A 26907-nucleotide genomic window follows, 5' to 3' on the forward strand; every position below is an offset into this window, starting at 1 on the left:
ACAATCCTAGCCCCTGCCTTTGGGGGTACCGGGGGAGTTAAAGAGGAGACGCATGGGCGATGCCTGACCACAAGGGCAAACAGAGACCCCGTGACAGGAGTGACAATGGGGAGAGGCCAGGGTCCCCTGAAAGTCAGCAGTTCCATGCTTTCCCTGGGACAAATCCGGCCCACCTGGTGGCCCTGGAGTGACAGAGTAGATGCGCGCTACACACCTCGTGCGGATCAGTTCAAGTTCATGATCCTCCCTGACATAAAGGAACCATCCTGAGCTCTTTAGAACCAAACTCCCGGGCGAAGCCATAGTGTTAAAGTCCAAATTCCATGTGACAGCTGTGAAGGGTCCCCTCCGGCCCCATGCGGCTCAGCCCTCCCGAGTCTGGAGGACGCTGATCGTCAGCTACGTCCCATTTCTAACTGCGCAACCTGCGGTCACCTGCGGGCCGGGCCGGCCATTGCTCGGCACACCCCACACCTCCCCGCGGCCCAGCCACGTCTCTGCTCACTGCTCTTCCCCCACGGGACCCGGAGGAGGCAGGGGCAGGCTCCCGTCTTCCCGCTGTGCTGCTCGTCAGCAGGTCTGGTGACGGTGAGGGCCGGCGGGGACCCAGGTGCAGAGCTGGGGAGTCGGTTTCTGATTATGGCAGACGGCCACCTTGCCAGACGAACTTGGTATGAATCGGAAGAACCTTCTTACAAAGTTTCCTTTGCTGCCAGTCCCACCCCCCAACCCCGTCACGTCAGAAACTAACAATGTGCTGGGTTCAAAGAGACCCTCTCTCTCTCGCTGGGTCTCTCGGGTGAGGAGACGGCGACACGGTACCTGGAAGGGACTCTGTGGAAGCCAGGGTCTTCGTCCAGGTCGTCGGAGGACCGCACAGCCCCGGGGGTGAGCAATACTGAACTTTCTACGTCGTCCACATGCTTCTTTTTTTCCTTTTTCTTGCTGCTGACCGATTCTTCCATCACTTTTTCTTCTAAAGGGTTTCTTAAGTTTTCCGAGTTTGGGGATTCCTGGGACTTAAGGACAAGACAACCAAATATAAGTCAGCATTTCATGCTGAGATACCGAGTGGGTGACACCATCCCGCACCTGGATTCCAAGGCCCAGAGGAGGCCTCCCTCTCACTCTGCCTCTCCCACGAATTCCCTCCAGCACAGCCTGCCGGGGAAGGGGGCCCATCCGAACTCCTGTCCCCAGTGCAGAGTTCAAATGCTCCCGACAGGTGCGGTGAAATGGCAGGAGGTCTAGAGTCCGAAGACTCTAGTTTAAAACCCTGACCAAGTCAGCTCTCTGACCTGGACTGACTGACTTTATCTCTCTGACCCTCAGTTTCCTTGTCTGTCAAATCCTATATAATAAAGAGATAATATGCAAATTGACCTCACACCCACACAAGATGGCTGCCTATGACCAGGCCGGCAGGGGGTTAGTGAGGGATGACCAAACGACTGAACAAACAGACTGCGTGGGGTGACCAGGCTGGCAGGGGGGCCATGAGGGGTGACCAGGCTGGCAGAAGGGGCAGTTGGGGGTGACCAGGCCAACAGGGGGGGCAGTTGGGGATGACCAGGCCAGCAGGGGTGGGCAGTTAGGGGCGACCAAGCTGGCAGGGGGGTACAGTTGGGGGCGACCAGGCCAGCAAGGGGGGATAGTAAGAGGCTACCAGGCTGGCAGGGGGAGGGGCAGTTGGGGGCAACCAGGCCAGCGGGGTGGGGTGGGGTGCAGGAGTGCAGTTGGGGGCGATTAGGCTGACGGGGGGGAGGGCAGTGAGGGGCAACCAGGCCAGCAGAGGGGGCAGTTAGGGGCGATCAGGCAGGCACATACAGGCAGCGAGGGATGATCAGGCCGACGGTGGCGGGGCAGTTAGGGTCAACCAGGCAGGCAGGCAGGTGAGTGATTAGGAGCCAGTGGTCCAGAATTGTGAGAGGGATGTCCCCGGGGATCTGGCCTAAACCGGCAGTCGGACATCCCCTGAGGGGTCCTGGATTGGAGAGGATGCAGGCTGGGCTGAAGGGACCACCCCCCCCCGCCCCCCCCCCCCGTCCCCGTACACAAATTTCGTGCACCGGGCCTCTAGTGGGTACGATAATGACCAACCTCTTCCCACAACACGATTGTGCTTCCTATAAAGAATGTCCCTCACAACGGGCAATGATTGGACCCCTCACACAACCATCAGCCGCTTAAACAGAGAAACGACCCCTGGAAGCCAGGGGGCCCAAGGGTGCAAGGTCGCCCGAGTTTGGAGAAGTGCACACACAGACACACGTACAGCTGGTGGGAGGACCCTTCCCCGTGCCCTCGGCCGGAGGTGGATTATAGGGTCAGACAGGTAGTCTTCCGGGTCTACCTCTCGCGCTTACTGGATAAGGAATGTTCTTTGAGCCGTGTCTACAGCCAACACTCTGAAACGTTGGCAGTGCTCTCGAGTGAAACCAAGAAGCGTGGGAATGGTTGGAGCAGCGTCTCGAGAATTCCTTCGGGGCCGGAGGAACCTGCTCCACAGGAGGTGGACTAAGGACTGAGCTGCCGGCCTGCGCAGCCACAGAACAATGCTCTGTGCAGAGAGTAAACCGCCCTCGGCAACTGAAACTCCAGCCCCTCCTCCGTCATCAGTGGTACTTTTTCTGATAGGTGAAACGAGACACTTTTTTTTTTTAAAGACTAGAAGAACCTGCCATTTTCTGGTCTCTTGAAGGCATATTTTCCTTTTTTCAAGGAGGGCCAGGTATCAGAGAGATGCTCCCTCCTGTGCTGTCCTGGCTGCCCAGAGGCAAGGCTCACAGGCCTCCCCTGCCACTCCGAGCTGCACCCCCTCCCTCGGTGGACCCACAGGGATCAAGGCCAGGGCTACACTCGGGGCCAACAACAAAGTGGGCTGGAGCGCAGTGGGCACTGCTCGGTGGACAGGTGAGAGCCAGAGGGAGCAGATCAGGGCTGAGAGAGCAGACCCGGCTCAGTATGAGAGTCCAGTCTAGGTTCTGGTTCCATTCCCAGCCCCACCCCGAATCACCCGGCCACTGGCTGGGCACACGAGCAGGTATGCAATCTCCTTTCGGCAATGACCGCAAGGAAAGCGGAGGAGATCGAAGCGCCTCATCTGCGATTCCATAGGCCATGTTCAGCCAGCGGGGGGCAGGGGGAGGGGGACTGAGCCCCTAATTTGCCATTTCAAGTATCACAGAGGGGCAGAGGGGCAACACGGGCTTTCTTCCCACCAATACTCGGTCCCCTGTCTTTTGTCCTAAGAGAGATTTTTGGCCCATAACCACCCAGAGAATAGCCCCATTTGCTGTCATGGCCCCCCAGTCTGAGGACCCCAAGACCTGAGCTCACTGAGGGACATTTCTAACCCCTGGATCTTGGGGTTTCTGGCAGGAAGAGCCCTCTGGGACAGGGCTGGCCTCCATAAGCCCGCAGACAGCAGGTAGGGTGGGTGGGGGACCGGGGTCAGGTCCCTTCAAGTGGGGGCAAACGGGGAGATGGCAGTGGGCCCCTGGGGACCCATCCAGCCCTCTTCTCCATCCCAAGATGGACGGAGTGAGTGCCCCCCACTCCTAGGGCAATAGGAGCTCCCACCACGCTCCTGGGAGCTGCGCACCCCTGTCCAGAGCTGGAAAATCGATAAACATAAGTGACCACGCTGGCCTAAACGCCGAGTGCCTCCTAAGGCTGCTCGGACCCCCTCCTCCTTCGGCCTCCCAGCGGCAAGCCGGTTCATTCCTCCACCCCTCCACTGCGTGAGCCAGAGCGTCGTTGTCTATCTTGGGGTTCAGTGCACCTACCTTCACCTTTCACCCCGAACTACCATGCAAAACACACCTTTGTCTCCCGACTGCAGGCCCTGTCAGGGGGTCTCCAGAGCCCAAACCTGAATCACAAACACGAACCTCTCCTGGGAGAGACCATCCAGCCCACAATACTGGCGGGGCCCTGGGAGGGAGGCTGTGCCGGGGCAGGAGCTGAGCTCTGGAGGCGGAACTCCCCAGGGGGCGGCCCCTACCTGCTGGCTCTCCGCAGGGGCACGGGCTGTGGCCTCCCTCTGCTGGTGGTCCTCTGGGGCCTGGGCGGGGGGAGGGCCCGAGGCTGGCTTGGCCCCCTGTGCCCCCTGGTCCCGGTGGGGCTCCTGGGTGGGGGGCTGGGGGAGGTCCTCGCCCAGGCCCCCGAAGCTGCCGCTGCTCTCGGAGGCCTCGGGCTCGTCCTCGTCCTCCCTTTGCTCCAGGTCAGACAGGTAGTCCTCCGGGTCTTCAAAGTCCGCGTCTTCGGCTTTAAAATCCTCCTGGCCTTCGGCGTAGGCCTCCAGGACGGCGGCCAGGGGCACCTCGTAGTGGGGGTAGTAGAAGAGGTCGTGTGGGATGACCGAGACCTTGGAGAGGGGCGGGGAGCGCTTGAAGTCCAGGCCCTCCTCGCTGTGGCTGCCCAGGGTCTCCAGGCTGACTTGGCTGCTGGGCGGGTTGGAGGGCAAGTCCCCCTCAAACGCCGGGGGGTCCTCGGCCTCCGCCTCCTCCTCCCCGCGCGGGGGCCGCGGGGACTTGCGCTTCGCCTTTTCATACACCTCTGGCTTCCTGCCCCCCGGCTCCTCCTCTGGGGCCACCACACGGCTGTGGTCTTCGTGTCCAGGCTTCCCCGGGGGCTCGTCCACACCTGCCATCCTGGGGGCGGATGTGCTTCTCCCGTTCCCCAGGTTCTCGGCCTGCGCCTCCGCAGCCTCGGCCTCCGCAGGCGGGGGGTCCTCGCCGAAAGCCTGGCTGGTGGAGGCAAAATCGACGAGGTCACTGTTAAATTTAGAGGCTTTCAGGGGTATGCCTTCGAAATCGTCTTCCTCGTCCATCGCCTCTACGGTCTGCGGCTTCACCTTGAGCTCCGAGGAATCGGCCATCACCGTCTCCTCTCCGAGGCGCGCCCGGGGGCAGCTCTCCTCGCCGGGGCTGGCTGGCCGCTCCGAGGCCCTGTTCCGGGGGGCAGAGCCGGGGGGAGTCTGAGAAGGGCCGGTCTGACTGTCTGCCAGGCAGACATCGCCCAGGGCCTGGTCCGGGGCTGCCTCGGGGGCGTCCTGCCTCGGCCTTTCCTCGGCGACCTCCGGGCCGTGCCCATCCTGCTTCCACAAGTCCTTGGTCCCCCGCGGGCCGCCTTCGAAGCCGCAGTCTTGGCTGTGGACGGGGTCCTTGCTGCAGGAGGCGTCCTTGTAGGCATCCGCCTCAAAGTGCACCGTTTTCTTGCCCGGCAGGGAGCTGGACCTCAGGTTGTCCTTTCTGGATAAGATGGAAGATTCTGGAGGTGCCTCGCTGAGGCTGCAGGTCCTGCCGGAGGCCCCGAGGGTGTCCCAGTCCGTGCCCTGTGGTGTGACCTTGGTGGGGCTGGTTGCCAGCGTGCGGCCAGGAGCGCCACCCGGGCGGGAGTCCTTCCCGCGCTCGGGCTTGTCACAGACAAAGACCTTGGAGGGAGGCGGGTGGCTGGTGTCGTGGTTGACGGTGTAGGCCCGCTCCCCGTCGTCAGTCACATAGAAGACGGTGCTCTCCTGCTCCGAGGGCGTTTCTTTAATGCGGACGAAGGTGGACTCGATAGGGGCGTCTTTATCCGGATCCACAAAATCCTCCTGCGGAGAAACACAGGGTAACAGGATGTCAGCAGCGCCTCGAAGTACAACGTATCCCCCTCTCAAAGGGCAAAGCCCAGAGCCGGAAGGTGGCTTGGGAGCGAACGCTCAGTGTTGTAACTAACGTGTAGATGGTTGCCAAGGACTACCGTTTCTGCCAAAGTATTTCACAAAGACTGCATTTCCCAGCTCTGGATACAAAGAAATCTCAATGCTCTAAACTGTAAGTAGGATGAGCCCCTCTAAGTGAGCAAAGATTTTCAGCTTCTTTCTTCCAATATATTTTTATTGATTTCAGGAAGAGAGAGAGAAATAGATCACTGATTCTCTCTCATCATTGGTGTGAGAGAATCACTGATCAGCTGCCTCCTGCACCCCCCCCCCCCCACCCCCTACTGGGGATTGAACCCACAATCCCGGCATTGCTCTGACCGGGAATCGAACCGTGACCTCCTGTTCCAAGGTTGACGTTCAACCTCTGAGCCACACAGGACAGGTGACTGTCAGCTTCGGTGGCCCACTGCCTAGTCTGGGGACGGACAGGAGAGCGCTGACCCACCTGACATAAGGAAAGATCAGCCCACCCTTCACTGATTGTGTGGGCAGCTATGAATCTAAAAGGACCCCAAATGCAAAACCAAATCTCCTGACGGTACGGGAAGTCTCCCACACGGGGACATTTGCTGAGTAAGAAACAGCTGTGGGCAGGGCTGCAAAGCAGAGAGCGACCTTGGGGTATTGCCGTGGTTGGCACCCGGTGCACTGGTGGAATCGGTGTGTTGAGCTCATTTTAAAATGATGTGAAACCAGAAAGCCAAAATTAAATAAAACTTGCACCATATCCCTTATTGAGTCCTGGGAAGGCCAAAATGATTAGTTCCTCATTGTAAATCCTTGTTTAGGGAAGGACTACATTCTTGCGGGGTCGGGGAGAGGGAGGGAATGTTCGTTTATACACTAGGTCTGACATAAAAGAAACAATGTTAAGATACCAAGAAGCAGGGGAATGAGACCCATAATGAAGAGAAACAACCGTCATTAGAAGTAGACCCATGTATGAGCCAGGGTTAGAACTAGCAGATAAAGATGCTGAAATAACTATTTAACCTATGCTACAAGAAATACACAGGCAGTTCTTTGGGCTGAAGACAAATGATCATAGAGGGAAGCCAGGATCTGAAGGAGGGAATGAAAAGTGCCCGAAGTAGCAAATATAGGGTCAATATAAAAAAACTAGAAAGTTTTCTTAAAAAGCCTCCTGTTTAAAGCAAAAATGTGACAAAGTATTGGGATTAGAACATGGAGAAGTGAGGTAAATGACAGTAGTAGCACAAAGGAATGGAGAGGAAGTGAGCGGAATTAAGTGTTTACATATATAAAATATATAAAAAATCCATTTTACTAGAAGTGTTATAATAGGAATTCAACGAAGACTGAGGTATGTTCAAGATGAGTATTATAACCCCTAGAACAACTACTAAGAAGATAAAACAAGGAGGTGTAGCTAAAAAGCCCACAGTGGAGCTAAAACGGAAACAAAAGAATAATTGAATCATCCAAAAAAGGTTAGGCAGGAAGAACAAAGGAGCAGAGCACAGGCAGAACCAGTGGAAAACAGTCAAGATGGTAGATGAAATCTCTGTAAATGGCTGAAAAACACACTAGTTAAACGACATGCTAATTCTTGTCAGAATGGATAGAAAGCAAGACCTGACTATAAACTGTTTATAAGAGACGTGTTTAAATATTAGCACACACACACTGCAAAGAAAGAGAAGGAAAAAGACATATCATGCAAACAGCATGAGAAAGCCGCTATGGCTACATATTTCTATCAGACAAAGTACCCTGCAAGAGAAAGAAAGAACCTGCATAAAACTGCAACTACAGAGTCACCAGGACGATACAACCATCCTAATGTGTATGCGTTTATAGCATGGCTTCGGCATTCACACAGCAAAGACTGACAGAGCTAAGAAAAACAAAGCCACAGCCATGAGTTGGAGATTTTAAACATTTCTCTCTCACACTCACTGATAGGAAAAGAAGAAAAAATAGCAGTATGCCTATAGAGTGTGAGAACAGCACATTAACCAACCCGACCTAATTGATACTTAAAGAATGTTAATTCTTTCCGTTCATAGGACACATTCTTTTCAAGTGCGTATGGTATACTTAACCAAAATAAACCATATACGGGGACAGCAAGCTGGGCACAGTGTCTGGTACACGGATGGCTAGGGCTTAAAGAATGTCTATTGAAATGAACTAAACTCAGCTGAACTGTCAAGGAACAGTTCGATGGTGCCTAGATTAGCTGGGACTTGTCGTCTGTCGTCCCCTGGGGATGTATATGGGCTGTTCTGTGGTGACGCACTATGATCTGGGACTCGGGGGGACTTCCTCAGGTCCCATCTTGCTCCACCTCTCCTTCCCCTGCCCTGTCTGCAGCACTGGGGAGACCCAACTGTCAGAACTGCTGAATCCTGGCTGTGACCTCTACAAACACCATAAGTTTGAGTTGATTTAAACTTTGCCTACATCTTAAGGGCTCAGGGCTAAGTATCCCCGAGTTTAGTCATGGACTAGGAAATTTATATCATACTAGAGGCCCGGTGCACAGATTCAAGCACTGGTGGGGTCCCTTGGCCTGGCCTGCACCCTCTCACAATCTGGAACCCCTCGGGGGATGTCTGACTGCCAGTTTTGGCCCAGGCCAGGCTGAGGGACCCCACGGGTGCACAAATGCATGAACGGGGCCTCTAGTATATATATAAGATCTTTGGTTAATCTCTTCCTGCCCTCCCCCCACCTTCTTCGCTCTGAGGTTCATCAGTCTGTTCCATGTTTCCATGCCTATACATTGAGCGTCTGCCTCCTGGTGGTCAATGCGCAACAGAGCTACCGGTTGAACGGTTGCTTGGGCTTTTATATATATAGATATTGTATAATGTATACAGCTACACAATCTATATATATAAAAGCCTAAGCAACCATTACAACCAGATGACTGGATGACTGGCCGGTAGCTATGATGCACACTGACCACCAGGAGCTTCCTTCTGCATTGGTGGTCAGCACGCTCCCACAGCCAACCTCCTGCAGCTGGCCAACCTTCCGAGGTCCCTCCCCCGAGCTGGCTGGCCCTGATGGCCCTGATCGCCAGCCAACCCAAGGGACCCCACCTATGCACGAATTCATGCACCAGGCCTCTAGTTTAATATATTAGACTATACTATATTGTATTATTATAAAAATAATAATAGCCCTAGCCGGTTTGGCTCAGTGGATAGAGTGTTTGCCTGTGGACTGAAGGTCCCAGGTTCGATTCTGGTCAAGGGAATATGCCCGAGTTGTAGGCTTGATCCCTAGTAGGGGGCATGCAGGAGGCAGCCCATCAATGATTCTCTCTTGTCATTGATATTTCTATCTCTCCTTTCCTCTCCGAAATACATAAAAATACATTATAAAAAATTGTTAAAGGTGTGTTTTGAACACTGTCTTTTATAAATTTTCACACTCTGATAAAATCTGGTAGACTGCTAAAATGTTCTATCTGACTAAAAAATCAAGTAAGTTACCCATATTACATGCGAGCATCTTTTATAACCTTAATACAGTTTGGTATGTGAAGAGGTTTGCGAGAGGCTTGATTGCCTAACTTCCCGTCCTGCTTTTCACATAATACACGTCATACATGATTTTGAAATTAACATGGGGTAGGGCAACGCTCAAGGGACTCGAGATCAAATTTTGATGACTCCCCCTCCTCAAACAACACAGCCCAAGCCCCAGCTTCAGTGGGTGGAAACGCAGTTTCAGAATTAAAGGCAAGGAAAACCAACATACGGCTTCCAGCTCCGGGAAATGTTCTAGAAACTGTGCCACGTAAGTCACGATAGACTGCTCGTCCGGCGTGTCAACCATGATGTCTGTTAAGAGAGACACGGGCGTTAGAAGGACACGTGAACACGCGGTCTTTAAAGAGGACCACGCGGGACGCCTGGTGTGAGACCCCCTGGCCGCCGTGGGTTTTCCCGTCTCACATGGAGGGAAATCAGGCCGAGGGGGGCAATCTTACTCGGGCGCCCTGAGCCCCGAGCCTCACACTTACTGGACTGAAGGCTGGTGAATGGGGGGTCCGAGTGTAGAACCCAGGACTCCTTATTCCCAAGGTTATCCATTACTCCTCTCTGTCCCGCCACTGTGAGCCGCCAGCTCCCTGCAGCTCTGTCAGCGGGTACGGCAACCCAGGGCCTTCCTCGCTGCTGGGGGAGCCCCACACTAGCCTGGCCCACTGGGAAGCCCATCTGACAGTGAGAGCCAAGTGTCTTGGAGGGGCGTGTCCTTCCCAACCTGTCGCTACCCGGATGGGACTGGTCCTGAGGGTAATTGGGAGGCCCTGGGCTCCTTCAGCGAGATGCTCAGTGAGATGCAGACAGGACTGTTTCTGCAGCAGCCCAGCGCGCGCCAGTGGCAGGAGAGCCTCGGGAACGTCGAGATGCCCAATAGAAATAGGTATTGAAGACATGCTAGCCCCATGCAAAACATTACGCCAAAAGTAAAAAGTTAAGTAAAAAAAGGAGAGACAAAACCATGCATACACGGCATGATCCCATTATGTTTTTAAAAAATGTAATTAAGTGCATAGAAAAGCGCTGGAGACATGAGCTCAGCGGTAGGAATGTGGGCGTTATAAAAACGTCGTCATTGGATTTTTCTGTATTTTCTACCCGGACAGCATGTGCGACGCAGGCAATGGGAATCATTAAGAAGGAAGAGAGCGTGAGAGCCGCCGCTACCTTCCGGCTCCAGGAGCCTGGGGATGTGGAGGGCGTCGTGCGCAATGCGGAAAGCCTTCTCCAGGTTCTCCGGCATGGAGTCCTCCAGGGCCGCCTTCATGTCCACCAGGCTGGGGTTGATGGCCTTGATCACAGCCAGGAACGCCAGCCCACTCCTCCAGCTGCCCGCGAAGTCCTGCACCGCCACGCCGTACCTGAGGGAAAGCAGCGGGCGGCCCCAGCAGCTCAGCAAAGAGAACCACTGACGGGGGTCAGCACGCAGGAGCCTCTCGGGCCTCCGAGTGCGGCCAGGAGCTGCGGGCAGCACGAGGCCAGGCGCCCTGAGCCCCGAGCCCCAGAGAGCTGCAGGGAGCCATCACATGTCCCTTCTGGACAAATGGAAGTGGAAGGTACGCGTCCTACAAGGAGGCCGCGCAGGAAGGACCTCGTGTTCTCCGATGTCCAGATAGATAAGGAGCAATGTTATAATGTTCATCTTCTCAGTGACATTCAGAGCAGCAGACAGCATGTGCTGTGTAATACGGTGGAGCCAGAAAGTCCCCCTGCACCCCCGGCTGCCCCTCTGGGCTTCCTGGCCGTGGACTTGGGCAAGTCCTGCCCCTGCCAGGCCTCAGGCTCCTCAGGGATAAACAGGGATCACTGCACTGTGACCTCCTGGTGGCGGTCGCAGAGAATACTAGCTTGAACCCCAAGAGTGGCCACGGCAGGCGGACACCCAATGGGCCACGTAGGCAGCACCGGGAGCCAGCCACTAAGTGGCAGCTAACGCCGTATGTGAGGGACGCAGAGAGCTGATCCTGCCGCATCGCTTCCTTTAGAAACCATCCTGAGACCTGCCCGTCTCCCCACTGTGGCCACCGAGTTCTCTGGGAAACAAACAGCCCGACCTTTTCCATTTAGGAACCATTAAGATTCACAAGAAGCTGAGAAGCAGCGAGCACCGTCCGCCCCGGAGTATCTAAGCCAGGGCACTGACGCCGGGGCAGACGATCAGTGGCGCTCTAGGCCTTGTGGGTGTCCCCAGCTTCTTTTTCCCGGGTGGTGTATGCGCCGTGACATTTATCACAGGCTCAGAGGCCTGGAGCCACGGCCGGGAGCCATGGAGACTCCGACTGCGGCATCACCCCCAGGACACCTCCCTTCCTCATCACCCTGACGCTCTTTGGTTGATTTATTTTTATTAGAGAGAAAGAGAGAGGAAGAGAGAGAAACATGGATGAGAGAGAGAAATGTCGATCGGCTGCCTTCTGCACACCCCCTACTGGGGTCGAGCCTGCAACGCGGACATGTGACCTGACTGGGAATTGAACCATGATCTCCTGGTTCATGGGGTTGATTTCTTTTTAAACAACATGAGGGGCAATGTGCTCTGCCCCTCAATCAAAACTCCAAAGACCCAGCCTCACTCCCATCTTTTTTCCTTCCCGTTCACCCCGTGCATGGGGAGAAGGGACTGGATCTCTGCGCAGTGCTTTAACGTGCTGGTACCACGCAGGCACTTTCCCGGGGTCTCTAACGTCTCAGCCTAACCGCCCTGCAAGGCAGCGGAGGGTAAGTGACCATCTTGCAGCGGTGGCTGGCGGGGAAAGTGATTCTCCAGGATCCCACCCGGCGTGTGCACGGCAGAGCGGAGGTGGCCCTGAGCTGGGGTGGCTCTTGCCCTGCGTGGCCTGGCTTTCTCCCCAGCCTTGCCCACAGCCCAGAGGCCCAGGGGCTGTCGGCCACCGCCAGTTGAAGGCCCGACACCCAACGGCTAAAAGGCCTTGCCTGCTACCGCGGAGGGTCAAACAGGAGGCCGGGAACTTGGCTCCAATTCATGGTGTGCATTTTGGAAAGGCCACACCTAACTCTGATCAGCTACAGCCTTTACTGTTACTAGTTAGGTGGGTGCAGACTGAGCGACACCTTGGCCCTTGGTAAGAAATGTGTACATGCTATTAGGATCCAAGAGACAGCCCCGCTGCGGGGCTGACCACGGGGGAAGCCCCTCTGCTTTGTATTCAGATCCTCTCATGAGCTCTCTGCGAACCACGTTCTGCAAATACAGTTCTCTGTGCACAAAACCTGCAAACGCCCCGCGCGGCTGCTCTGACAGGCTCCCTGCAGCAGCAGGAACGGAACTGGCGCATAACTTCATGGCCGCCAGCCCCCCTCCGTCGCCCACCCGGGAGGTCCTGCTCCCCTGCCGGACGGCGGCCCGGGCGGGCGGGCACGTGGCTCACTTGCGCGTTTTCCGCTGCACCCACGTCAGCAGGGTCCTGATGGCCTTCCTCTGGTCTTTCACGGACAGCGCCGTGCTCCTCTCGGCCGTGGGCGTGGGTGGGAACGAGGAGTCGGAGTCTGTGCCCCCGGAGCCCGGCGACAGGCTGGACGGTGGCGAGTTTCTGCTGAGGTTGCCCGTGAGCTCCTTAATCTGGAAGGAAAAGAACCATTTCAGATCCGGAGACAGACCCAGAGCCAACCATCGTCTGACCCCAGGGACCCTGGGGGCCCCGAGTGGAGGGAGCAGCTCACACAGACGGGGAGGCCCCTTCCCGACGCCGTGTCGGGGCCGCGCCGCACGCGTGATGGCCTGTCCGTTGCACGTGCCTGGCAGCACACGCAGTGGCACATACCGGGGAGTCACCTCTCCCCGAGTCTCTCCAGCTGTGGCCCGACTCCACACACAGGTCGTCCTGACCGCCTCCCCAGTCCTTTCCCATCGTGCCTCTGGCTCCCAGAAGGCAGCACGCTCTCCCCGCCCACTGCCTGTGCTCTTCCGGGTCCTGCTGCCGGGAGGTCCCTGTCCTGCATCACTGAACTCCTGGCCACTCAAAAGGTGGCTCCCATCACGGGGCACGTGGGAGAAAGGCAGACGCCCAGGCCCTGCCCCAGACCTGCAGAGTCAGAATCCACAGTCCACACACACACACACACACACACACACCCCTGCGATTCATGTGCACAGCAAGTCTGAGAAGCACTGGTCTAGCTCTGATGTCACTTCCCGTAGGCTGGCGCTGCGGCTGGGAGTCTGCCTCACGGCCCTCTCCCGTCCGAGGTAACTGCCCCTGCTCGGTGCTCTCCCAGCTCTCTGCTCACACCCGCAGGGCGGCCTGCCCCGAGAGCTCTGTGCGATGCGGCGGACTCATCTGTGATCCCAGAGGACATGGCTGAGGACTGGGCATGCCCAGAGCCTGGCACATAGCGGAAACTCAACAGGCAGGTACGACACATTTTCAGGATGTTCCCGGCAGCTCTCGGGGAGTAACTGAGCCTGTAGATAACACGCCAGCTGCCCGCACGCTTCCCTCAAAGCAGCTCTTCACGCTCACCACGCCTATGACCATGGCCCCCCCTTTCCCAGATGTGGAAACTGAGGCTCAGAGAGAGAGGCTTTGGTTTTGGACGTTCAAGGCTCACCTAGAACTTTATCTATTACATCCAGACTTTGTCTGGGCTCGTCCCTCCCTGAAACGGAAGCATTGAGCCCAACTCCCGGCCAATCGCCACCATCTAGGTCACTTTCACTCAGAAGGGCAGCCAAGTGATGCGCTGCGAGTTCTATTTCAAACGAGGGGCGTGAGAAGGTGAAGTGGCAGCTCCTGCTCAGGGAGAGGACGTGAGCGTGACTTTCAATGCCGCCTTCGCAGCTCGGCCACGGTCCCGTCCTCCCTCCATTAAGCCTGCATTTCCACGGAGGGGCTGCCGTTGCTACGGATGGAAGGTCTCCCGCCACACGCGCCCCTTCCTCCAGCTGTCTCTCTGATGAGCACGGCTCACTCTGGGAACGTAACTCTACCACGTTCAATCGCTGGAAGTATTTCCCCAGATCTTGTGACACTTTAGAACGAAGTTATTTTTTCGAGGTAAATATTTAATTCTTCCATTCCCAAGAGGATGGACGCACGCTCCCGGGGAACAGAGCTCTCACCACTTTTAAAATCGCGGGGACTCAAATCTTTAGCTCCCGAGTCCTCCGGTTCTTTTTCAGGGAACAGAAAAGTCAAAACCTGCCGGACACTGACTCCCACTGTCGCCTCAATCTGGCCCCACTCCATGCTGCTGGCCCCGAGCAGACTGGAGGAGGTTGCTACCACGTGTTACAGAAAGGCAATGATCGTACCTGGAAGAAGAGAATTATGTTCCATATCAGCCCAAGAACCAAAGAGGGGTTGCCGTCCGCTATTTCTGCCGCGTCGATGCTAACCAGTTTTACCTGCAGGGAAGCAACGGATGAGCTTAGCGGGGTGGCCACGTACGAGGAAAACAGGTGGTTTTCTGATGCCCCCGTGGGCCTGTTTCTCCGTCACCTGCCCTGCTCAGCATTGCCAAGGCCGCCTCTCAGGGCCCAGCATGCGGAAGTGTGCGGAGGAGTGTTTAATCATCACCTACATAGGACTTACCCCGCAGACACCAGGCTACGGTCCTTAAAGTATCACCTCAGTTCGCCCCACACCAACCCCTCCCCGTAGGTACTTCGATTAGCCCTGTATTTCAGGTGAGGGAATTCCAGAGAGGGCAGACGTGACGTGCCCAGGGTCGGCCATCTTTCCAGGACAGGTGGTGAGAGCCTGGCAGGTCTGTGCATGCTGTACTATCACCCTCACGCCTGCGACTGAACACGGCCGTGGACAAACACAGAGCAATGACACTGGCCATCGTGGGCCCCGATGGGAACGAGAATGACCCATGGGTGATCGGACACAGTGTGCCCGATAAGGCTGCTACCCGGAGTTTGGGCCTCATTACCAAATAGCCTACTGATTGGCTAAACTACCCGACTGAGGAACCCTTAGGCCATCATCTACTGATTCAACTTATTCAACTTCTGACCCCAGGATGACGCTCTTAGCAATGGTTCTCAAAGTGTGGGCCCCAGATTGATCTCCTGGGAACCCCTTAGAAATGCAAATCCTGCCCCAGACCTACTGAATCAGAGGCTCTGGGAGGCCGCCCCCCATGTGCATTTAAACCGGCCCTCCAGGTGAGAATGAGGACCAGGCCCTTAGTCATGTTGTTCTGCAAACAAAACCCGAGCCCGAGCCCGAGCCCGCAGATCAGAAAGGAATCTGCAAGACGCTGCAGGCCGCCTGTCTGTCAGGTCCTCCCCTTGGTCCTTTACACCCTTTATCCACGTGAAAGCCACTCTTCAGGGGACAGAAGGGGGAGGGAAGTCACACTCCATCCCATGCACCCCCTTAAAGCACGCGATTCGCTGGTTTTTTAACGTGTTCACAGGTAAGCACAGCATCACCACAGTCCATTTCTGAACACCATCATCCCACTGACAAGAAACCCTGTCCTCTAGTTCCCACTCCCCGAGCCCCCGTCCCCTCAACCCTAACCGAGCACTAATCACTTCCCGACTCCAGAGACCTCCCTGTCCTGGATGTGTCATAGGAACAGGGTCATAGGACACGGCGTCCTCTGAGCCCGGCATCTTTTATAATGTTTTCCATGTCCATCCATGTGGCAGCCGGTAAGGGTATGCGGTCCTTTTTCATGGCCCAATAATATTCCATGGACGGGCACTTGGGCTGCCTCCACCTCTTGGCTCTTTTGAGTGACGCTGCTGTGAACCGTGTGAGCTTTTTGGCCGCCACCATCTGAAACGCCTCCTGTGCCTGGGCTTTCCCCACAGCCTGGGAGGCAGGGCACCTCCCCATTCAAGACCCAAAGTACTTTCCTCACTTGCCCCGGAAGCCGGGGTGTGGGCAGGGACTGATGCTCGGGAGCCGGCCTTGGACTCTGAATGTGTGACACTGAGTTCATCCCAGGGGCGGTGATGTCCTCTCAGCAGTGGTGGGGACAGTGCGGGGCGGCCATGCCCACTTGGGTGGGGGGCGTGGGGAGCTTTGCAGTGGGCGCCTGGCATCCCTGGGCTCCGCCTCTGTTACCCCCAGCTTTGCAGTCACTCTGTGCGCTCCCCAGCATGCTTTCGATACACCCCTTTCCTGCTGAACTCAGCCAATCCGAGCTTCCTTTGCCGGCTGCCAGGGACGCCAAGTGAATGGCTTCCTGGCCAAGCCGCACGGCGGGCAAGCTGCGTGTTTCACCCGGGCTGCCTGCGGAGGCTTCCTGGGGCGCTCCATAACCTCATCCCTCTTGGCCACCCGCCCCCATGGAGGACACGAAGCAGCGTCAAAACATAGAAAAAGCGAATGAAAGTCTAGAAAGTTCTATCCAGGAGGGAAGGATTTTGTAAGTTTTCCTTTGCCTCTCCTTTCGCCCTGCACTTCGCCCTGATGCGGGGTTCTAGGAGGCGGGAGTTATACTGCGAGGCTCACCGCACTCTTAGTTAAAGGAGGGAAAATGTCACCTGACCCTAAAGAGCCGAGACCCCGTCAGCGTCCCGCCCTTCCCACGTGGGGTGCCACGGGAGCTTTGTCCCAGTGGAGGCCCAGGGGGGCGGGGGCCACCTCGCCAACAGACGGGTTTGCCGAGTTCCGTTCACTTTGAACTTGATCTGTAGGCCTTTCCCAGGCTCCCTCTCCACGCTTCTCCGTGACCAGCACTCAGCCATGCGGACCTCGCAGCTGCAGAAAAGGGCCTGCTCGCCAGATGGGTCGCATACTTACGTTGCTATCTTCCAAAAACTTAAGTGCTTTCGCTATGTTGTTCAACCGAAAGATGCGGTGGGACGAGGATTTGTACTCGTGGAGCTGAAACAAACCAGACAGACCGCGTCAGACAGCGCATCCCGGCCCCACGGAGCCCCCGGCCGCCGCTCTCCTTCCCCGGCTCACATTAATCTCGGGGAAGTCGGGGGGCCCAGCTGAACCCACCCTTTATTTATGGTTCCTGGGACTTCACAAGGCCGAGCCGGTGAGTGGGGGACCCAGGGGTTAAGCAGGGGACAGATGTGTCAGGCTCTTTCTCTCTGACCCAGCTCCTGGCCTTTGATCGGCCTCCCCCTCCAGGCTCCCAGCGACGTGCTCTGCTCCCACTGATGGTTTCTGTCAGAGCAGGAGCCTCTGCAGCAGCTGCTAAATCATCCGCCAGGCCCCCCGGGGGCAGATGTTCCGGTTTGCTGGCCAAGAGCTTTGTGAACAGTGATCTCAGGTCAGAGAGAGACAGAGAGGAGGAGGGGTGGGGGTGGGGGTGAGACAGAGACAGGCAGAGAGGAGGGAAGAGAGAGAGAGAGAGAGAGAGAGGAGGGGGAGACACAGAGAGGGAAAGAGACAGACAGAAGGGGGAAGAGAGAGAGAAACAGAGAGACAGAGAGAGGGAGAGAAAGAGACAGAGAAGGGGGAAGAGAGACAGAGACAGAGAGAGAGGGAGGGAGAGAGACAGACAGACAGAGAGGAGGGGAGAGAGACAGAGAGCGAGACGGGGGAGGTGCCTGCAGATGCCCCAGCCCCAGCGATGCCCGCTACACCCTGGAGCAGCGTCAGCATGAACATCCTACACCGCATCCCCTCGTGCCCCTCCAGGGCCTGGGCGGGAAGAGCTGATGCCCCCACCGCCCCAGGAGGGTGTTTACAGGACAAGGCAAACCAGGGGCTGTCGGTCACCCCGGCACGAAGGGCCAGGCCCACGCTCATGGGTCGTGGCTGCACCTTTGTGTCCGCCACCAGGAGCCACGCAGGGCAAATCCAACCCTGATGGGGTCATTCTGGCCAGGTCACTGCCCCCTCCACCCCGTGCCCCGCGCAGGGGACATCTGGCGTGTTGAGGGGACGTGTTTGGTTGTCACACCTGGGGGTACCACTGGCACCCAATCGAGTGGGTGGAGCCCAAGGATGTTGAACAGCCTGCAGTGCGCAGATGGCACCCCCCATGGGAACTCTCCCACCAAGTCCTCAGAGCACCAGGCAGAGCCTCGGCCGCGAAGGGGACAGGGCCGGCCTGCGCACGGCAGACGTCCCACGTGAAGGGGGTGCGCTCAGATCAAAGTGAAACAGCCTCAAGACCAGCGGGTCCAATTCCATTCTGGTCATACGTATAAGAAGGTTCTAGAAGCTGGCAGTTCATTTCAGCCTTGGGATGGATGATGGAATGTGGGTGTAATATACCTTTCCATCATCCCGATTATTTTTTATTTTTTAAAAATCTTTATTGTTGAAAATATTACATATGTCCTCCTTCCCCCCCATTGACTGCTGCTAGCTCGCCCCCATGCCCACCCCAGGCCTCCATCCTGCTATTGTCTGTGTCCATGGGCCATGCAGATGTGCACCAAGGTCTTTGGTTGATCACTTCACACCCACCCACCCTCCCCCGCGTTCCCTCTGAGATTCTGCACTCTGTTCCTTGCGTCCATGTCTGTGTATCTATTTTGTTCATCAGTTTATTTTGTTCATTAGGTTCCACATATGAGTGGGATCATGTGACACTTGTCTTTCTCTGATGGCTTATTTCACTTAGCAGGATGCTCTCCAGGGCCTCCATGCTGTTGCAAGGGTAAGAGATCCTTCTTTTTCTATGGCCATCACCCTGATTCTCAGCTATCGTTCTGGTTAATACAATGGCTGGCCAGTTCTTATTCTTTGCCTTATCATATTCACAGAAAACACTGGGCATTTATTCATCTATTTACTAAAGTATATTTGCTTAAAAAAAAAGAGGGGGATGCTGCTTAGTTATGCGGGACTGTGTCAGTCTTATCACTGAGGAAGGAATGTCACCACAGTTTGGTGCCACAGGATGTGCGTGGGGCCGGGACACACATGCCCGGCGTCTGTGCTAACAGAAGCCTTCAGCACCGCCTCCCTCGCCTTTTCTTTCTTTCTGACCCTTCCGTGCCGTACGTACCAGGTTTCGCCCAGACAGGACTTCTAACAGCGCCATTAGGATTCTGCCGTCTTGTATGTCAATGAATAAATCTTTCACTTCCAGAGGAGGGTCGCACTGCGCAAGGAGAGGAAGAGGTCGGGCGATTAGAGACCTGTAACTCCCGGAACTAGTCCCCGTGTGCGGCTGTCACTCAAGAGAGAACTTCCCAGCACCCACATCTGTGCACGGGCAGCCAGGCCCATCCTCAGAGGCCCACCCTCCCCGGGGGATGCCCGAGCAGCAGGGGGTCTGGGGAGCTGCAGGGGGACTGTGTCAGGGGTCCCATCGAGCGAGTGACCCTTGGGGACTCTTCTACTATGATACCTCAGACCCCGGTCATATTACCCCCACGCTGCTCTTCAGGGTAGAAAGAACAGGCATGCCAGAGAGTTACAGCCTCCCACCGGATGAGCTAATTCTAGAAGCAGGGCTCACAAACGCCCTGGTGCGAGCCTTCTGCCTCCAGTTTGGGGACCCCGAGGCTCCAAGAGGCTGGGCGATGTGCCCAGTGTTTGGACGAGTCAGCTCTTTGGTGCCGTCCTGTTGCATCAGGACACACTGGCTGACCACAGTGCCGCCCGACCCACCCCGCGAGAGCATGACCCTGGGTCAGTGACCCTTTGGGCCTCGGTCCAGATGTCGGCAGGGCTCCCCCGTCCCCAGTGCTGCTCGGTCCAAGCATCACGCCTTCCTGAGGGGCCCGTGGTCCACGTCTGGAGGTGGGGCACCTCCGGCCACGGAAGCCCGAAGGAGGCTGGTGTTGATGGCCACACAGCTGGCCACACAGCTGGCCCGCTGGATGCTGGCAGTTGGATGGAGGGAGAGAATCTTCCCTTCCACCCCCAAGTCTGCAGGTCTGCCAGGATCTCAGCGTTGGAGAGGCTGAATTAGATGAGCATTTATATGTTTAGGTATACAACGCAACACATGCTCATTATAGCAAATTAAACTAATTAAAGTTGTTTTAAGAAGTTGATCGGTGGGATGTGACTGCCTCTTGCCTCCACCACATCAGGCTCCCGAGATAAACTGTTCTCTCAGATGCACCTTGCGCCTGTCCCACGAAGAGGCAAGGGGGTAGGACACACCTGAGTTGAAATCCAGGTCTACCCTGACTGAACTTGGCCTTGGCATTTTCCTTCACCTCCCTGGGCCTGAGTACCCTTGGCTGCAAGGTCAGGACTGGAATCCGACCCACCACAGGGACGGGAGCTGCAATGGGGTGAGGTCGTGCAGGTAAAGGCCTGTCCTCCCCCACAGCACCTGTGCCCCAGACCAACACCACCCGTCAAACCAGTTTCCTATGGAGGGGCTATCTCCCTGCAGGTCTCGGGGTGTCCAGGCGTGGATGCCTCAGGGCTGGGAGTCCTGCAGGGAAGTGTCCTTAGCCGGTGCCCCTCTGCAGGGAGCCACTCTTTGAGCATCGTCTCTATGCCCCACTTGCTTCTCTCTCTGGGTTCCCGGGGTTGGTAAATGGCACCCTGGGCCCTAGCTCACCAGGTTCTCCCGCTGCCTGAGGAAAAGGTGTTATGCCCAGTTTTCAAGATTCCCAAGAAGCCACCAGGGAGCCAGCCAGTCCGATGCAAAAGCAAAGAGTCTTTTATTTTAAGCCTGGGCTTAGCTCCTCTACCTTCCTTACTGACGCAGCAGCAGGTGGCAAAGAGAAAGCAGTCTGCTCGAACCAGGGGTTTCATAGAGGGTTGGAGTAGGGGCGGGAGAGGGGGCTGTGCCCCCCGCCGATTGGCCAGGTGTGAGCTGGTGACCCATTACACAGGATGTGGTCATAGCGATGGCGTGCACTTCCCTTGATTACCATTGGTTAGTCCAGAGAAATGGTGGGTGTGGCTAGCAGAGGCTCCTTCCGAGGGGGAGGGAGCCTTCGCTGAGCACATGGTTCCATACAAAATGGAGGTCCCTTAATGGATGGGAAGCCGGCCACTCAGCTCCCATGCAAGGCCTGCCGCCGTGGGCGTCACCGGGAGGCAGGCCGCCCACCACCCCGCCTGGCCCTTGGGTCGCCCGCTGCTCGGCCCGAAAGTGACTCGGAGGCCGAGGAGGGCGGCCCGGGTCCTTCTGGGCGTCCGCGGGCCTGCGCCTATCTGGTCAGGCACTGCCTCGGCCATGGCTGCCCGTCATCCTCCCTGCCGGATGCCTGCGGGGCCACGTGCCCCGCCGGCCCTTTCAAAAGGCTCCTCTCCACCGGGGATCTGGCGGGTGGAGGGGCCTGGCCGGGAGGAGGTAGACGCCCCACTCCCAGCCCAGCATTCTTCTCTGAGCCTAGACCTGGAGGGCCTGCTGTCTAGGTGGCTGTGCCCACCAAGGGTTTGGCTCGACGTGGCGGGGAGCCCATAGGGCCGCTCGGATGCTCCAGTGCAGGGATCTGCACACTGGGCTTCCCAGGCCCCTAGGCTTCAGCAGAACAGGGTGCCCGCCGGGGGCTGGGGGCAAGAAGGAGGCTGATCCATTGCACCTCCTCCAGCTCCTAGGGGCCTTTGTTCAGGGTCTCATGCAAAGCTTTGCTTAAAGAAAGGCTTCTGTGAACTACAGTGGGGCCTTGACTTAGAGAGTCCCGACTAACGAGTTTTTCGAGATACGAGCCGTCTCTCGGCCGATTTTTTGCTTTGAGTTGCGAGCTAAAATTCGGGTTACAAGCCAGCTTCAGATACCCCACTGCTAGTTGGCACAGCGAACGTCACAGTGAACGCCACAACATCAGCCCAGCATCACGTGTCTCACTCGTTCACTTTTTGATTTGACATACGAGTAATTTGAGTTACGAGCTCCGTCAGGGAACGAATTACACTCGTAAGTCAAGGCCCCACTGTAAAGCTTTAATGCCGCCTGGTGAAGAGCTACTGCAACAGAACCTCCGGGAACAGGGTCCATAAACCTGCATGCTAATGAGTCCCACCCGATGTTAATGAGCCCCGCCCAGTGCTAATGAGTCCCACCCCATGCTAATGAGCCCCCATCCAATGCTAATGAGCCCCACCCAATGCTAATGAGCCCCACCCAATGCTAATGAGCCCCCACCCAATGCTAATGAGCCCCGCCCAGTGCTAATGAGTCCCACCCAATGCTAATGAGCCCCACCCAATGCTAATGAGCCCCACCCAATGCTAATGAGCCCCCACGCAGCACAGATTCCCCTTACGTTTCAGTGCTGGGGCCTCTGCAACATTAAACAGTCAGGCTGGTGCTCTCTGCTCCCCGGGACAATGAAAGGGGGTGTCCACAGAGGTGGTGAGGACGCGGTGTAACTGGGGTGGGCAGCTGTGACCCCGGAGACTCCCGGTGGAGCTGGGGCCCAGGCACCCTTTCCTCCAGGAAGGCTCCTGCCCGGCCCGCCTTGGAGGCCTGTGGTGTCCAAACACAGGGCGGTCCCACCCACAGGTGCACAGCAAAGGGCTTCGCTTCCAGGGCAACAGCGACTGCCTTTGAGCCACAGGCAGGTTCTTTCTCTGCGAACTCCTGCAGCCCCTTGGGCGCCTTCCAGGCCGGGCACCCGGGCGTCGGGTATGGAGCCTCTCCCGGAAACACTTTCCCTGCTAATGGGAGGCGGCGATCGAGAGACCCGAACCAACACCCCCTGATGGACAGACAAACAACGTTTCCGTGAGCAGCCCGGACTGTGGCCGAGCCTCATGTGCGAATAGAACTGGGAGGATCTGGGAGCCTGGGCGGCGGCGGCAGCGCTCGGGCCTTGGCCGCAGTCCACCCTGCGCGAGGCAGGCGGAATTGAAACGGCTCCAGGACAAACACTCCGGGCCCCGAACGTTTCGTGGGCTTCATGAGATCGGTATGGCCGAGCAAACAGCACCCCCAGGGCTTTCTTCATGATCTAACCCTTCGGTAAATGAAGGAATTTTTCCAGAAGCCAGAGCCTCGGTAAATATTTCTGACAGCCTTCAAATTGCAGGTAAGCCCAATTCCCCCAGGAGGCCTGGGTTTCCTTCCCATGAAAGGCTGCTCTTGAACGTCTCAGGGTTGGAAACGGGGCTGTTAATTTTGCCCCGTTTATTAGGCATCAGTTCCAGGTGCTGCCTGATTTATCCTCAGAGTGGGCGCGGCCCACCTGCCCGGACGGAGCCGAGCCGGGCCAGGCCAGGGGGAGAAGCCCCCGTAGGATAAATGCTAACAGAGGGATTTGCTCTATTCCCCTCTGTACCTCACTCTATTTATTTTTTAATTAAAAGCAAAAAAAACCCCACAGAACGGAAGAAAGCCGCCACGGCCACACTCCGTCCACTGGGAGGAACTGGCCACCCTCACACGCATCGGGCGAATCGGGAGTTCAGTGAACTCAGGACTGGGACGCGGACTCCCTTTTTTCCAGAAGTAACACTTCTCTTTACGAGCCCTGGGAAATGCACCCACAGTCAAGTAACTGGCGAATGATTTTTACCGCTTCACCCACGATAGGGAGGCTCGCCCCTGAAGAGTTCAGGAGCCTCCTGGGTCAAGGGTACCCCATCCCGCAGGTGGGGGACAGAGGTGTGGGTGGCCAAGTGGTGCCAGGGAAACATCCCAGGCCCCGAAAATCAACTCCGTGAATGAAAATTTCGGCCAAGAGCCCCACTCCCCACAAACCACATTCATTTTCTCTGCTGCCTAACCAGCCGCTCCCATGGTTCCCTGTCAGGCCCTCATTCCGGTTAAGTCTAGGACAGTCCGCAGTCACTCCTGTCCCTGTGAGGGGGCAGGAGAGAAGGAAGCACTAGCCCACCGGACCTGCCAGGCTGAGGAGGGAAGGAGGCTGCGGCTGCCTGTCCGGAGACCCAGACGGTGGGATGTCAGAAGAAACAAGTGACGCGGGTGGGATGAGTCCTGGTGAGTCAGCTTTCTGATCAAGAGCAAAAAGCTCGGCCGGTGTGGCTCAGGGGTTGAGCATCGACCTATGAACCAAGAGGTGAGTCCTGGTTCAATTCTCCGTCAGGGCACAGGCCCGGATTGCGGGCTGGATCCCCAGTGGGGCATGTGCAGGAGGCAGCCGATCGATGATTCTCTCTCATCGTTGATGTTTCTATCTCTCCCTCTCACTTCCTCTCTGAAATCAATCAATCAATAAAAAGGTAGACCTTTCCTTCCCCAACTAGACTGACGGCCCCCGGAGGATAGAACCGCGCCTTACTCACCTCCCTGTTCCCGGCCCAGAGCGAGATGCCAGGCCGTGAGAACACACACTGTGGAGGTTTAAATGAATGAATGACAACAACAACCACAGAAACCCATTGCCCCGCGTGCCCTCACCGGGCTCCCCAACTGTACTCGGCTATGGGTGAGCCCTTCGTCACCCAAACCCAGGGGCCCGCTTACCTTCTCCAGATGGAGGTTTATCCACCGAGTGAAGGTCCTCTTCTGCACATTCTCCCTCTCCTCTGAGAACAGAGAAACGCGTCAGCCGGGCACAGAGAAACATGGACGAAGCCCCGCCTGCTCCTCCCCAGGGGGTCGTGGGCGGTGGCAGGCAGCCCCGAGGGTCCCATGGACGAGCTCAAGGGGCTTGGCAAGGGGTTGGGTGGCACCTCGCGTCCACCATCCCCAGCGTGTCCCGTAGATGAAGCACCACAAACTGAGACGCACAGAACAAAATGATCTACACGCCCTCACGTGAGCATTTGGGCCCTTGACTCTGCAGCTTAGTAAGTGCTGGTGGTGGCTCGGCGGTTGAGCATCAACCTATGAACCAGGAGGTCACGGTTCGATTCCAGTCAGGGCGCATGCCCGGGTTTCGGGCTCCATCTCCAGTAGGGAGCGTGCAGGAGGCAGCTGATCCATGATTCTCTCTCATCACTGATGTTTCTATCTCTCTTTCCCTTCAATAAAAATATATTTGTTAAAAAAATGATGGTAAGATACAAATTAGCCACAGGTGACGGCGCTGCCACCTGCCTGGCCGAAGCCATGGGGCTGAGGAGCGGGGACCCAGGAGAGACGGGGCAGTGGAAGCCAGCGATTAGGGGTTGGGGTGCGGGCTCTGGGGTGTGCCAGTGTGGGGTGGAGAGAACGGACAGGCCTGGGTTTGGACTCTCACTCGGCCCTGTCATCTCCCAGCGGGGTGCTCATGGCCAGCCGCCCATCCCCACGTGGGACCTGCTCACTCCCAGGCCGCCCCCAGGGACCTGCGATCCCCAAGTCAACTCAGCACAGCACCTGGAACAATGGCTGTTCATTTACTTTATTTCACATTTTGTTGCTATTCTTTCTAGAGCCAAGAAACATGTGACCTCCTCCCGGGAGGAGGGTCCCGCAGGAGCCAAAGAGGCCGGAGGGGCCAGAAACCAGACGGTGCCTCCTCCGCCAACAGCACCCCACACAGGCTCCTAGGGAAAGAGCTTCCCTTTCCAGGGGTCCCTGCCATCAACTCTGTTTCCGTTCATCTTTACACCTGACAGCGCTGCCTGCGAGCAGAGACTTATCTTACAGATGAACGAAATGGGGCCCAGCCAGGCACCAGGACTGCCCAGGGCACCTGCTGGAGAGGCAGGACTGGGCATCACCCTCAGGTCAGTCTGCCCCCCATGGGCACTAGAAAGGGGAGGTCTGGGTTCAAATCCAGGTCTTTCAATTACAGCAAAAACATCGGCAATAACAGTGACAGAGGTTGGAAAACATTTACCAAGCGCTTGCTGTGGCAGGTGCCCATCTAGGCCCTTCACCCTCGTTCACTGTTCTAACCCTCCTCCCACCCGTGGAGGCGGATGGGAAACCCGGGGCACCTGCCCAAGGTCACACAGTCACTAAGGTCACCACTCCTAGTTTGCAGATGAAGAAACGGAGGGTCAAGTAACGAATGAGCAGCGATGCTGGGACTCGGAGCTGGTGCCGCGCTCCTCCCCTCCTCCCCAGCCCTGCGGCCTGGCGCCCCTGGACCCGAAGGTTGTTTGCAGATGTGGCAGCCGGGTCCTAGGGCTGGGCCCGCCGGCAGCCCCGCCAGCTCAAGCCGCTACGCCTCTCAGGAAGCTGCCTCTCTAGTCACCGAGTTCTGGGTTTCAACAGCCGGGGACACATCACACATACTTCAGACCATTTCACGTTTCTTTAGAAAACATTTCATAAGCAAATGAGAGGCCATTTATCTCCTGCGGGAGAAAGAAGGCTACAGTTTTCTCTAATGACTGTGGTTCTTTTTTTCCCCTCGGCCTCATTACTGGGTAGATAGTGGTGCCCATAAATCAAATTTTAATATTGTGCCCTTCAATCTTTTTAATTGAAGGGCCAGCAGACAGTAATTATGCTTTATGAGACGGATTTTTCTCTCTTTTTCCTCCTTTTCTATAAGGGAAGGTCGCTGGCAAGTAGGCCTAAGGGTTAAGTGTCTAATTCTTGTAACTGGTGCGAGGAAGAGGAGGGAGAAAGGGAGTTGAGAGAACTGAGGTAGGGAGGGGGGCCTCTGCTGAGGGCATGAGCTTCAGAGTCTCGGAGCTTTCCAGAAGGTCGGAAACACCTCCCCAAGCCCCACTGGAGACCTTGGTGCCTCTGCAGCTTTTTGCACAGGTGGGTGTCCATCTCTCTGTTGATGGGCACTTAGCTACTTCCCGTTTTCGCCGTTACGAGCACCCTTGTCCAAGCGCCCGGCATGTGGCTCTTTGTGCACAAGCGCATGCATACATGTCTCCTGCTTGACAACTAGAAGTGAAACTGCTGGGTCTTAGTGGTAGGCACATTTAAAATTTTAATAGCTACTTCCAAATTGCCCTCCCAAAAGGCTGCCCCAGTTTATACTTTCGCCCCCAACTGTCTTTAAAC

At 56.6% G+C, this 26907-nt stretch overlaps 1 protein-coding gene across 2 annotated transcripts in view; it reads right to left on the reverse strand.

Annotated features, from left to right (window-relative positions):
* The window catches only part of CLMN (calmin), an 89750-nt gene that overhangs the window by 10830 nt on the left and 52013 nt on the right, over nucleotides 1–26907 (reverse strand). For both annotated transcript variants that reach the window (XM_070412553.1, XM_070412544.1), the window contains exons 2-10: nucleotides 24475–24536; nucleotides 19138–19233; nucleotides 16962–17045; nucleotides 14507–14599; nucleotides 12624–12814; nucleotides 10402–10595; nucleotides 9449–9531; nucleotides 4007–5599; nucleotides 823–1019 (exon numbers count right to left, since the gene is read on the reverse strand). In XM_070412553.1, the coding sequence (XP_070268654.1) occupies nucleotides 823–1019; nucleotides 4007–5599; nucleotides 9449–9531; nucleotides 10402–10595; nucleotides 12624–12814; nucleotides 14507–14599; nucleotides 16962–17045; nucleotides 19138–19233; nucleotides 24475–24536 (2593 nt within the window). The remainder of the gene's footprint in view (nucleotides 1–822; nucleotides 1020–4006; nucleotides 5600–9448; nucleotides 9532–10401; nucleotides 10596–12623; nucleotides 12815–14506; nucleotides 14600–16961; nucleotides 17046–19137; nucleotides 19234–24474; nucleotides 24537–26907) is intronic.

This window comes from Myotis yumanensis, unplaced genomic scaffold, assembly GCF_028538775.1.
Source record: "Myotis yumanensis isolate MYYU_CA2020_CCGP unplaced genomic scaffold, mMyoYum1.0.hap1 SCAF_1, whole genome shotgun sequence".
Taxonomy (NCBI): Eukaryota; Metazoa; Chordata; class Mammalia; order Chiroptera; family Vespertilionidae; genus Myotis; species Myotis yumanensis.